Here is a 12,798-nt window from a genome sequence, read left to right as displayed (position 1 = left end):
CTAGCCGTAGTTTGTGAAACCCTATGTGCTTGTGACCTTTATATGCACAAAACTGGCCTTAAAGCGGTTAAAAATTGTGATCAAGGTTGTTATTGTGATTTAAAGTGTAACAGGCTTTTAGGACTCTGTGAATGCTGTAAAGTAAACTACTAGAGATGTTTTTGGTGGCTCCAGCTTTGTCTGAGAGTGAATCTGGGACATTTGTGTTTAGCATTATTTTGTTCATAGAGGGTGATGTTAAGGTATTGTAGCCATTCAGCTGTATATTGTAGCCTCTCACTTTTTTTATTTTAATAATGTAGTATTTATGTTTGCCATTTCAGTTTTTTTGTTTATTTAAAATGTGCCAATAAAGACATTTTGATTAGTAGCACTGTGTATTGATTTGTGATAAAGTCTTAATATTTTAAATTCTAGGGTCAGAAGTTCAGAAACCCTACGACCCAAAGAGCACCTTTTACTCATAACAATTTAAACAGAGTGTAGTACGGCAAAACCCACCATATGTTGATGGAGAGCCTCACTAAAAAGCAATTTTCAAGTTTGCCACACATTTTCAATCAATTAGCTTTTCCATTGTAACTTTGGTTGTATGTTTAGGGTTGCTGTCCTGCTGAATAGTGAACCTCCAGAAGTTGTTTCCAACCTGTAACAGGCTTTTCTCCAGGATTTTCCTGTATGTAACTTACTGTTATCTTTGACCAACTTACTTGTTCCTGCTGAAGAAAAGCCTCCAACACCACATTGCTGCCATTGCCACCATGTTTAACAGTGGGGAATGGTGTGTTCAGGGTTGTATGTTTTTTATTTGCTTACATTTTTTACTACTATGCTGATTACAAACCTGTTTTCTTGCATTGTCATTTATTTAAGAGTATTGAGGTACAGGGGGCTAAAAAGGCTGCCAAAAATGAGCATTTATCATTTTTCTAAAAGAAAAAGAAAAATTTGTCTGGATTTGACAGTGTTATACAAGCAGCTTAATATAAATTACTGATCTACATGAATCCAGCTGCCACAAAAGGAAACAAACATTGAAGCCTTTCAGTGTTATAATTTTATTTAATAATAAAGTTGCGAATGTTTTTCACTTAGATTGTCGGAATATTTTGTAAATTGCTAAATCGAGAAATCTGAGGTACGACATTGGTGGAAATATTACGAAAACATTTCGCCGGAACAATTTATCGCCAGGTTTATCTGTTATTTCTCATTTTAGATCAAATGGAGTCGAAGTTTACAAACTCCCGTCTTATGTAAAATGTGCTGCTGACCATACTGGTCAAACACGGTAGCATGATGGAAACCATTTCCGCAGAGTTTCACCTGAGCATCCTGAGCCACTCAACCGCTGCCCTTAGCAACTCCCATAACGACCGTGTATCACGTGACTAGTAACGTAAACAATTTGCCAGTGAAGTTAGCAGGAGGATACTGAGCCAAAAAGGCTTCCTTAAAATAACTTTTTTATATATACATTTGCAATTATCCAGCCGCCGTGATGTGAAGACCATGGCAACGATTAGTCGCGAATCTTCGAAAGTTTCTGTAAGCAGAGCATTCATTTGGACAAGATGAAAATCCGTCTACAACTCAAAGGCGGGGAGCTGTTCCAGTCCGCTGAGCTGAAAAATGGGCGCAAGCGCTTCATTATCCTCCTGTGTAAGTTCACATATTCAGTGTGTTATTCTACTACTGAAGGCTTTCCTACGTCATTATGCAGCATGTCCGACTTCATTTTGTACAGTTTTCCTTTTTTTTCAGTGGGTCCCTGAATGCGTTTTTTTATTTTTATTTTATCATGCAACGTCTGTGTCATGTTGCCAGGCACTCTAGGATTAGACTTGTTTCAAATATCTTGTAGTTCTGGAGACCGACGTTACTTTTAAGGAAGATTCAGGTTACGTTTATCTTTAAGGGTCAGTAATGAAAAGAAAAAAGAAAAAAAAAATCTAGATACTAATAAAATTATTATCAAACTACTTTGTCATTCTTCACTTTTATTCAATAAGTCATAACAAATGTAAAACGGCACTTTACCTAAATCAATTCTAAATGATAAACAAACAACAAACCTTTGAAAAATATGACTTATAATACTCTACATTACATAGGTATGATAGGGAAGGAGGAAAGATAATTACAACATTTTAACTTCTGTCTCTGGTTCAAGGTGTTATAGCCTACTCGGTTTCCGTCCATCCATCCTGATCTACTTGAAAGAAATCCACAGTAAATTGAATTTTTGTCAATTTTGGTTTTCTTGCCAACTATAAACTTTTGGGGGGAAAAAATGCATGTGGAAGCTAATTTGAGTCCTGAAAAGTTTTTACATTCAAATGAATCCTTGTAAGTATATTCAGATACTTATACTAAAATCAAGGTGGGTGTGAAATGGTAACATATTTAACCAAAGCTATGTTTTTAAGCTGCTTCTGGTGTTTGTTAACGTTAATCTAATAAATGAGATCTCCCTCTGTTAATTTCTCTTCTCGCTGCAGAACAACATATCTTCAGTGAAAATTATAAGACCCAACTCTAAAGTCGGCCCAGAACTCACAGTTCCTGCACATGTTCCAGCTCCTGCAGAAAGGCCAGCGTGTGTATTCGGTGTTGCTTTGGAAAAACTTAATGAGAATGGTCAGATGGTCAATGGGATACCTCTTGTCTTAAGAGACATGGTAGAGTTCTTGGAAAAGTATGGTACGTAAAACCCCTCTGAGTCTCTTAACTAAATAGCTTTATTCATCCCCCCCCTTTTTTTTATTACATTTAACTCAAACATCATCCATGTGTGTTGTGACCGAATATGTTTTCCCTATTTTAGGACTGCACCACAGGGGTCTGTTTCGTTTGTGTGGGTCCACGGCACGTGTGAAGCAGCTGAGGGAACAGTTGGACCAAGGAGAGAGAGTGGACCTGGACCAATTGGGGGACGTCACCACTGTAGCTTCTCTACTCAAGCTCTTCCTGCGGGAATTACCCACTCCTTTAGTTCCTGAACCGCATCGCAAACAGCTGGTTCTCATCCTAAAAGGTGTTTTAGAAAATTACTTTTATGGTATACACCCTATTACATTTTCACTATTTATGTGGGTATGAGCTTGCGTTTCTTATGCTTCAGATGTAAATCATTTATATTTCAGGGATTTGAGTTGAGCAGGAAGTCATCAATGACTTCCTGTTGCACTCAGCTGTAAATATGACTTTCTATCCTAAATAGCTATTCTTTGGATCAAAAAAATCCACGTCATTCAAGTATTCAGATGTGTTTTCCGATGTTTAAATATGAGGAAATGGCTACCAAAAAGCGATACTTGTGTAAACATGCCTACCTCTACTGGATCCGTGTGCTTTGGTTTGAAACAAAATATAGGATTCAGCTTTGTGAATTACTTAGAGTGATTTTGGAAGGAGGAATGGTGAGAGGTCTGTTTCTCTGTGCGTTCTAAACTGGTCAAATGGTCAAATATTTCTATGGGAGTTGCTAGGGGAAAACAATTTATTATCGTTAAAAATGTTGCCAATTTTTTTAAAAATATATTTGTTTGATTAAAGGTTTGGTTTTTGTATATATATATATTTTTTTGGTTTGCGAATATTCCACTTCAATAAAACTTAGTTAAATTAAAGCTTTGTACTCCTCTTTACCAGGGAAACTAATCAATTTTCAATGTTTCTGCATATTTTTAGGGTGTACACATGAGCTGAACCAAAGACTGAGAGAAAACCTTTGCCTCCTGCCTGATTTCAACCTCAATATTCTCTCTTACCTCTTCCACTTCTTGTCGAAAGTGGCCTCTCAGAGTCTGTCCAACCACATGCCTATGGAAAATCTAGCTACCATCTTTGGACCTTGTATATTTCAGTAAGTTGCTTCCTTCTCCCTAAAACTGCAATAGGAGACATGAATTCCGACCAAATGGTGTAATTTATGTTTGGTTTCTTTTCGTTTATTAATATTTCAAGTTTAAAATACCTTGTTTCAGCATCTAGACCTGTTGCTTTGTCATTCGTTATAAATACATATACAACCAGACCAGCAGTGCTTTCAGTGGTGGATGTTTCTGTCGCACATATGTTTGTAATTCTGGTAGATTGCAGTGCAGGAAAAAAAAACAAAAAACAGTCTGTTCCTCATGAAAGCAACCTTCTATGTATGTGGCACAGTTCAAACGCTTTGCTGCTGAGTGTTTGTTGTGTGAAGTCGAGTTCACCCCCTTGTAGGAAATGGGTGTGATCTGTGGCCCGTAATGCAGAGCATGGCACAGAAAATGACTTACAGATACGAACAAGGTCTTCAAGAGTTTGCTTGTTGCTTCTCCCTTCCTGTTTACTGAACTGTAAACACGCTGAGTCTCTATGGAGCCTCACACAACAAGTGGCTGCTGTGCTTTAGTGACAGTAGAAAGGAGTCATTATATCAGGCCGACTCGTCCTTCTTTGATCTCTGTTGTATTAGTTGTTTTGCGCCTGTTAGTCATCGCATAAAGGCCAGCGTCTCAGAGGAAAGTGTTCATCGTAGCCACGGGCGAGAACAGTTTGAGTTTGGGTGACTGGAAAAAAGAGGTCTGGAAAAAAACGGCTGTGAATTATGCAGTTTATTTTTGCTTTCTACAAAAATGTGAACGGCTTTGGGAGATAAATATAGTGTTTCATTTATTCAATTCCTTTCAATAATAATAATAATAATAATAAAAAAGAATAATGAATAATTTGATTGACTGAGAAAAGGTATTTTCTCTGGTATAGTTTAAGATTTCAATAGTCTAATCAGGGAAGGCAGGCATTGTATGCCAACATTGGAACATATGTGCTTGGTGGCAGCTTCAGTGACACAGTCTGTGCCCCATAACTCCTCCATATTTGCCTCCCAAATGTCTTCATAGACAGCCACTTCCTCTCATATGTCTCTGTGATGTAGCACGTGATAGACTTCAAAATGATCTGTCTGCCATACAAACACATCTGTTCCTGCTTAGGTTTTCTGCATTTTTTTCTCTCCACCACTTTTAGATCTTTCTTCTTTTTAGCTTTGTATTTTTTTTATTTTTGCATAAGTGGAGTAAACTGATTTTAAATTAATAGGTTATATTGGATCAACAGAATGACATGTTGGAAATAAATCTTAGCTGGTTGGCCAATTTGATACGAGTTGATGATTAGGGCTGAAACAATTAATCAAAGTAATCCTAATGATTTGATTATTGAAATAATGGTCAACTAATTTAGTAACTGATTAATCGTTAGCTGGAATATTCAGACTCAGAAAAAGACCAATTGCAGAAAAAACCTCAGAGCATTAATTAAGCCAAAAATGTACTTATACAGTACTTGCATTTAATATAAAAAAAAACACTTTGTCTGCATGTTGTACCCAGAACTCCTCAAGTTTTTGCTTTACCCAGTTATGATTATGTAAAAAAAAAAAAAAACTCCATCAAATTATTAATCAGTTAATACAAAAGTAATTAACAGATCTGCCCATATTTTTAGCTGTAGATGGATCATTTGCTATAAAAGATCAAGCATTCACTAAAGGAATGCTATGTTATTGTATTTTAGGCAATGGAATGCCTATTTTCTTATTTACAAAAGGAATTAATTGGTAGTGTTTTGCAGGATTTAATGTATTTCTATTTTATAAAAACAAGGCTTAAATGAAAAATCTGCAGAATGTGCCATATAGTTTTTTTATCCAGTTAAATGATGAATTATCAGAATAATTGACAACTAAAATAAACGTTACTGGCAGCCGTAGTGATGACTTGTGCTTTGCTTGATCTGTTCCTCTCAGGACAGTGCTGTTTGTGCCTCTGGCCACTAGATGGCAATCTGTACCACTATGCTTGTAACTTAAATAGCCATTTTGAACGCTATAGCGTTGACAGTGACGTCGTGCTGTTGTTTCTCTTTCCTCTCTCTTTGCGCAGTGTTCCAGCAGGGCCCAGGATCCTGGAGGAGCAGAGTGTGTCTAACACCCTGCTGCTCCACCTTCTCAGACATCATGCAGATCTCCTTGCGGTCAAAGAAGAGATCTTGATGACCCCATCCGCTACTTCTTCCTCACCTCCTCCTCCTGCTCTCTCTGCTCTCTCACATTTTGAGGTGTGGATCATGTATCTTGACAGAACTTTAAAAGCGTTGTTTTAGCACGACTTAGAAAAAAGTACATAAATAAATAAACATGCCAGTTCTTCTCAATTGATTTGAGGGAACAATGCGGCCTTTTATGTATTTTTGACTTAGGAGTGAAACTTTCTAAATTTGATTTTTGAATTAAAGCAGAGAAATGTCCTGTGAAGTCAGAATCTCAAGTGGGAAAGTGTGAGGTTTCCCCACCAACCCTGACCTCAAAGTGGTCACTATATGCAGATGAAATTCAAAACTGCATAGAAATACAGAGTTTTTAGCTTAAACGCTGATTTAGTTACCAAATCCCACTGCTTTCTGATATTTGAGTGGGGACTGATGTCATTAATAAATCCAAATACTGACTTCAGTGTTAAAATAGTATTTTGTACAAAACCACTAGAACTTGTCCTGTTGGTTCATTGGTGGTTGGTTCCCAGTTTGTACTGGGATATCTTTAAATTTTCACAACTGTGCTTCTGATGAACAAGTTCCAGATGAATGAAAGAACATGATCACTGTCATTGCTTCTAACCTGCTTTGTAATATATATTTTTAAACTTGTGTATGAGGCTTAATTTGTTTTACTTATGTTTAACGTGTTGCCGATTTGTTTTCTGGATCTCCTGGGTAAATAAAGGAAAGAAAGAAAGAGAGAAAAGTTTTTATTACATTGCGCAGACATGGACAGCATTCTGTATTTGCAGAAAACGAATCCACCTGTTCCTGTAAGGAACATTTTGAACGTTGCCACGAGTTTATTAATGTTAGTGTTACCTTTCTTTGGCAGGTCCAACCCCACAGCTCTGAGTGCAAGAACAGCTGCAGCATGGAGAGGTTGGAGGAAGAGATCGCTTCGATTTCTGGAGGCTTTGCTTCTGAACTAACTCTGCAGATGCAATTAACACTCAACAGGTACTCCTCGTCTCTCTGTGGATGGATGGATTGATTCTTGTTGTGACTTGGTCCAGAATTAGTTAAAGAAAGTTAGAGTTTCTTTAATTAATTGGAACTACCCTACATTGATAATCACCTAATTGTTCCTAAAGTTTTAGTAAGACAAATAACATTTGAGAAAAATCACTTGCGTAACAAGCTTTAAGCTACTCAGTTTTCATCAATCTTAGAATGGACTGATTTGCTTTATTGTGGTTAGTAGGAACACAATACTATCAACTATTGTTTCCACACCCACATTTATATTAATACGCCTCGTCTCCTGATAGGAATAATAAGAAAAAAAATTTCATCTAACAACCATTGTTAGTCTAACGATCATACATTCTGCTTGAAGGCTGTAAGGTTGAAGTGATATTTAACATCTGCAGATGCTCTCCCTGCCCCCATATCTGACATTTAAGCTTATGTGTTCTCTGCTAAACCTTTTGTAATGGAAGTAAAATGAGACTCTCTTGTTGACTGTTCAAACTGAAAGGGCGATTTCAAGCGAGAAACGTAATAGTTTCGATGTTTGACGCCAAACTAGCCGGAAATTTGATTCAAACGTAGTCTCTGAACAGACGAGTCATCCAGTCTGTTGTTTCAGGCTTTAGGACACGCAGCTGATTACGCCCTGAGAGTGTAATTTTTCCCATTCGACACATAAAGAATGGCGATATTGCAGGTCTGTGCATTGCAGCCGATCAGCAGACAGCTGTTTGTTGTGTCTTCACACCTCATGCTCATTTTTGTTTGTTTTTCCTTTTACATATAGAGCAGAACAAGCATGGTCAAAGCAGGTTAATTCAAATAACGTATAGATTTTAAAGTGCAATATTTCTCCAGGATTGGTTCTCACACTGTAAATCAGGAAGTTGTTTTATACATAATGGACACAAAGGGATATTCCACTTACATGCATTTCAGCCTAAGCTGTGTAATCAGACATGTCCGCTGACAAAGAGTGACCAGATGCAGCAGAAGCGGAGTGTGAAAGAAGGCCAGTTTTATGGTTTGCCTTTGTTTTTGAGTCATCACAGGGCAAATATCAATCATTTTTCATCAACAGCTTCCTACGCTCATCTGCTCCACAGGAGAGAGATGCTGCATCATTCCAAATGTTTGGCTGGTTTCCTCGGCTCACCGAGGGATGTTAAATTGGATAGCTGGAGTAAATACTAGGAAGGAAACATTTCTGTTTTCCACATTTTTATTTCCCACGTAAAAAAAAAAGAAAAAAAAAGAGAAAGTTGTCCAGAATCAAGATCATACACCTACTTTCCTTATTTTTCTCTTTCTTTCTCTCTCTCTTTTTTTTTTTATCAAATAACTCAGAGCTCTTTAGATATTTTCTTCTGGATTGTCAAAATTACAATCCTAACACAATTCTGGTTGGACAGCACAATATATGCTTGGAAGTATTATGATAAAAGCATAATGACAATATGGGAGGGTTACAGTATATCATACATGTTGGGACCAATGAGACCAAAGCCAAGGGTAAATAATGTTTGGATTTATGAAAATCTCCTTTTCTATACCCATTGCATTGGTGGTGTATTTTAAAATTAATAATAATAATTTGAAACAATTCCTGATCAGATTTTATGATATTAGCCTTGAAACTGAAACATATATTGCCAATCAAAAGCTAAAATTAGAAAATGTGCCGAGGGTTGCCATGACATTTATGCTGGTTGCATGTAAACTTCTGACCGGTGCTGTAAATGTGGGTCGTCTTGATGTTTCTGCTTATTCTGATTCTTATACAGTTAGAATCAACAACATTCACATGATCTACATTCACAGATTCGCATCTATATAATTGTGCTTTTCACTTAAGTTCTCTATTTTTCCCAGTGGTTTGTTGACGTCGTTCATTTCACTTATTCCCACAGTGGTCCTTATCGAGGTCAGTTACAGAAATGTGTCAAATGCCAAGACAGGCATATTTTGTGAGATGAGCTTGTGGGATCAGTTTTTGATGATGAAGGAGTTTCTCCTCAGTGGTAAAGATGTTAGGATGTGTGCGCTCTCCTCTGTTGGCCTTTCTGACCTACTTCTGTCCGTGCCGCTGTGCTGTACCGGTTCTGCTAACTCTAAATATGATTGAACAGTTTTGAACTCCGGCCCCTTTATCGTCACAGGCGAGAGTGTGTGTGTGTGTGTGTGTGTGCAGAGAAGTAACTGAAGCAATTTGGTCAGTAGTTTTTGCCTCCGGAGCTTTTTTTTTTTTGCGACCATTAAGCCTTTGTCGTCTCTTCGCTCCTTTCTTTTCATCCTCGTCTTTTCTCCAGAGCAGCAGGCTGTTTGCTTGTTTGTTGTCTTACGTTTTAGGCTGTTGTGAGAAATGTTCTCATCTTTGATCTGCTTCAGCGTCGGCAACTGTGGATCAACGGTTCGCCGCAAGTGAGTGGACAAATGGATAAAACTATTCTGAGCACGCAGCTGGTATTTGTCTGCAAAGAAGTCTGCTGTTTGATAATCAGTGACTAATATCTATGATGATTTACTGAACATTTATCACTGTAAGTGTTATCAACACTTACAGTGATATTTGTTAATTCATTTTCACCACTATGTTTGGGGTGTGAGTGGAGTTGTTTAAAGCGGGTAAAAAGAGGACCAGAATGGATCCTGTATTTCATTTAGTGCTGCGATGTGGAGCTTTAAGCAACGTTTTATCCTGTGTAGTTTAAGATCAGAAATTGTTTTCTGTCTTTTTTAAGGTCAACGTTAACTTTAATACATGTTTACTATGTTTACATTCTCTCGTTAGCATGCCATTTCCGGATCTGCTCCCATAATTACAGCCATAATTTTGAATAAAATCTGTTTTGTCAGACCAGATTAAATAAACACTATAGGATGTTTATCATTGCAGTAAGCAATGATAAATTAAAATGAGCTATTCCGATTATTAATATTTTTTAAAGGGCAATTTTGTGTTCGGAGACTTCATAAAATTTTATTCATGGCTTCGGTTGTGTGTGGTTTGCATTTCTGTTTTAGTTATCGCTTTTGGCTGTTGTTTTTTATTTTTGATATTTAAATTATCTCACAGCTCCAGTGTGAAGTCATCCTAAAATGCTATTATTATGAATATATTACTTGAAAAGGTCTCAAAACAACAATATTATCTTTCTTTTTTTTTTGCAATTACTGTGGAAATGTATTGTGCATAAAAAATATTGTTATTTGTGTACGTTTTCACCCCTTTACAACTATATTAAATCCAGGGGATGGAATTTGTAGTTCTAACAACAAAAAACAAACATCCACAGCAAACATGTTCTTTTGTCTTTCCCTCCCTGTCCGTTTTGTTCTCGTATTTCTGTCGTTTCAAGTTGTGACAAACTGTTGCCAGCTTGTAAGAGCCGCTCTGACGTCAACGCTGACATTCAGCCGCCGACTGCAAACCGGGAAGGCAGGATCACAGCGGATGCAGGCATCGCTCTCTCCCATCACGCTGACCTGCTGCCAGAGCGTCATCCGCAGACCGCACAGCCTCAGAGCGCATCGGGGGAACCTTCTGAAACGACGCCTACCGTGCGACGGTGACTTTTGTTCAAGGCACTGCATTTTAACCCAGTGGTCACATGATGGTTTTGTTGAAATACGTTTTCCCTGCTAGTAACCCATTCGCCTCGTCTCACCAGGATTTCATTTCAGACACCACAACCCAACACCGGATCAAAACTGAAACAGGAGAAAGAAGACAGATTCGTTTGCTCTTCTCCGGTGTGCATCTGTTCTTCCTGCTATTCATTCAGCAACACTCCCAGATATTATTTTAGATAAAACTTCACCGGTATACATTCCGGAAGAACTAAATGAAACTTTATTTGAAAATTAGCTTTCACGTCCAAGACTAAATAAAAACGGATCAAACTGTTTTTGTTTGCTTGTTTCAGGATTCCAGCAGTAGCGTAGGACAGAACTGGCCTCATTCGGATCTCTGCATGTCGAACGAATCACAAAGCAAAATGCAAATAAAGAGCCCGCTGTCAGACAGGTGAGATAAAACGCCACCATGATTATTTAAAAAAAGAAAGTGTGAGCGCTAGTCTTCCCTCATGTCCTGATTTCCTTCAGTAATTTGTTCTCGAAGAATTCGTATTATCAAAACAGTTAGGTTTAAGTATTTAACATTTGGTGATTGAATCGCTTGTTAGTGAATTGCTTTTTTTTGTTTGTTTTTTTTAATCAGTGAAAGTGTATCAGATGCATTTAGATGGATACTGGAGTTATTTTCCTTCCTCTCAGGAAGAAAAAATATGACCGGGGCTCAGCCGGGTCATGGCTGAGCCCCGCAGTCAGTTCAGAAGTAGGTTATCAGGGCACAGCGCTGCTCACAGTCACGGCTTTGATGTGATTCCGGTCCAACTAACACTGACGCGCTGCAGGGCCTCACGTGGAGCAGGACGACAAACTGTGTCAGATGGACTTAGCGTGTGGCTGGTCGCTGAGTTTTTGTGTCTGTTTGTCTCCGCAGAACGCCTTGGTAAGCCGGACCTTAGTACCATCATGCCATAGGAAGCGACCGTCTCAGTTACGCCTCACCACTCATTTGAGCCATAAACAGTCCATGATTTAACATCCCGACTGCAGATCTAAACACATCTGTTTTCAGCCATGTTCATGATCACTGCTTGCTATTAAAGTTACATGGAGTGTAGCCAGAGGTAGAACGAGAGCTGGAGCACAATTTGTGAAGCCGGCTTTTTTTTGTTGTTTTTTTTGCACTGGCACTTAGTCCAATTTGATTGGGGTTTTCTGCTTCAGCTCATTGTACTTCCTTGTTTTCTAGCCTACTCTGCTGTATACAGTGCAAGACAGAAGACGAAGGGACGGTGTCCCAATACAAGGTAAACTGGCTTTTCTGCAGAATAGGGGCTGTGCTGTGGAAATCGGTTTAGTTTCAGATTTGCATTGTTTCGCTTGAACATCCAAGGGAAAATAAAATATTTATTTTCTTTTTTTAAGAAAAAGAAAAACATTTCACTTCAAGAAATGTGGTCATATTACTTCACCCATTTGGTCCTTTTTGAATGTAATAAATCTGTAAGCAGGTATTTTTGTGTTTGATGTGTATGGCTTTGTTACTGATGGAGTTTTCTCTTCCTTCAGAGCAGCAAAGGAGGGGAATGCTGTAGTTCCTCTGACACACATAGCGACTGCAGAGGCACAGACAGCTGCTATGACGTAAGTTCTCCTTCCTCGCTGTCCTTTTTATTTTAGTGACATGGATTGTAAAATAACTCCCGGTGATACCTGGAGTTATTTGCTGTAAATCCCCTGCATGTGTCTGGATGTTTGTGCCTGGCCGCTCGTAGGTGTTTATCTTCCGTAATAATAGCCTCGCTTGCTGCCCTCCCCTCACATCCGTCTGCCTCCTCTGGCTGACGCACAAGCCTGGTTTTTATTTTTTTATTTTTTAGTTTTTTTTTAGTTTTTTTTTTTATGAATGAGCCGCTGAGGAGGATGAGCGAAAGGAACCTCAGCCTATACCTGCTGCCGCTGCTGCTGATGTCACATCAAATATGTGGTCCAACACGATTTTGTTTTACGATAAAACTCGACCTCACAGGTTTTTTTTGCTCCCTCTGCAATACAGAGTCAGAACGAATCCGCACACGAACACACACACACACACACACACACACACACACACACACACACACACACACACACACACACACACACACACACACACACACACACACA

The 12,798-nt window shown here is 38.4% G+C and overlaps 1 protein-coding gene across 2 annotated transcripts in view; it reads left to right on the top strand.

Moving 5' to 3' along the window:
* The first annotated feature begins 1,388 nt into the window (after positions 1-1,388).
* The window catches only part of LOC103476729 (protein FAM13B), a 17,351-nt gene continuing 5,941 nt past the window's right edge, over positions 1,389-12,798 (top strand). Inside the window, exons 1-12 of one of the 2 annotated variants that reach the window (XM_008429255.2) lie at positions 1,389-1,662; positions 2,502-2,703; positions 2,828-3,037; positions 3,694-3,868; positions 5,934-6,108; positions 6,923-7,047; positions 10,419-10,628; positions 10,731-10,812; positions 10,986-11,086; positions 11,567-11,575; positions 11,882-11,939; positions 12,202-12,276. In XM_008429255.2, the coding sequence (XP_008427477.1) occupies positions 1,633-1,662; positions 2,502-2,703; positions 2,828-3,037; positions 3,694-3,868; positions 5,934-6,108; positions 6,923-7,047; positions 10,419-10,628; positions 10,731-10,812; positions 10,986-11,086; positions 11,567-11,575; positions 11,882-11,939; positions 12,202-12,276 (1,452 nt within the window). In that variant the 5' untranslated portion in view covers positions 1,389-1,632. The remainder of the gene's footprint in view (positions 1,663-2,501; positions 2,704-2,827; positions 3,038-3,693; positions 3,869-5,933; positions 6,109-6,922; positions 7,048-10,418; positions 10,629-10,730; positions 10,813-10,985; positions 11,087-11,566; positions 11,576-11,881; positions 11,940-12,201; positions 12,277-12,798) is intronic. The other variant, XM_008429256.2, reaches the window with a different exon arrangement.

The sequence above is a fragment of the Poecilia reticulata genome, linkage group LG15 (genome assembly GCF_000633615.1).
Source record: "Poecilia reticulata strain Guanapo linkage group LG15, Guppy_female_1.0+MT, whole genome shotgun sequence".
Classification (NCBI taxonomy): domain Eukaryota; kingdom Metazoa; phylum Chordata; class Actinopteri; order Cyprinodontiformes; family Poeciliidae; genus Poecilia; species Poecilia reticulata.
Note: the sequence above shows the minus strand (reverse complement) of the source record. Positions and strands in the feature narration are given on the sequence as shown.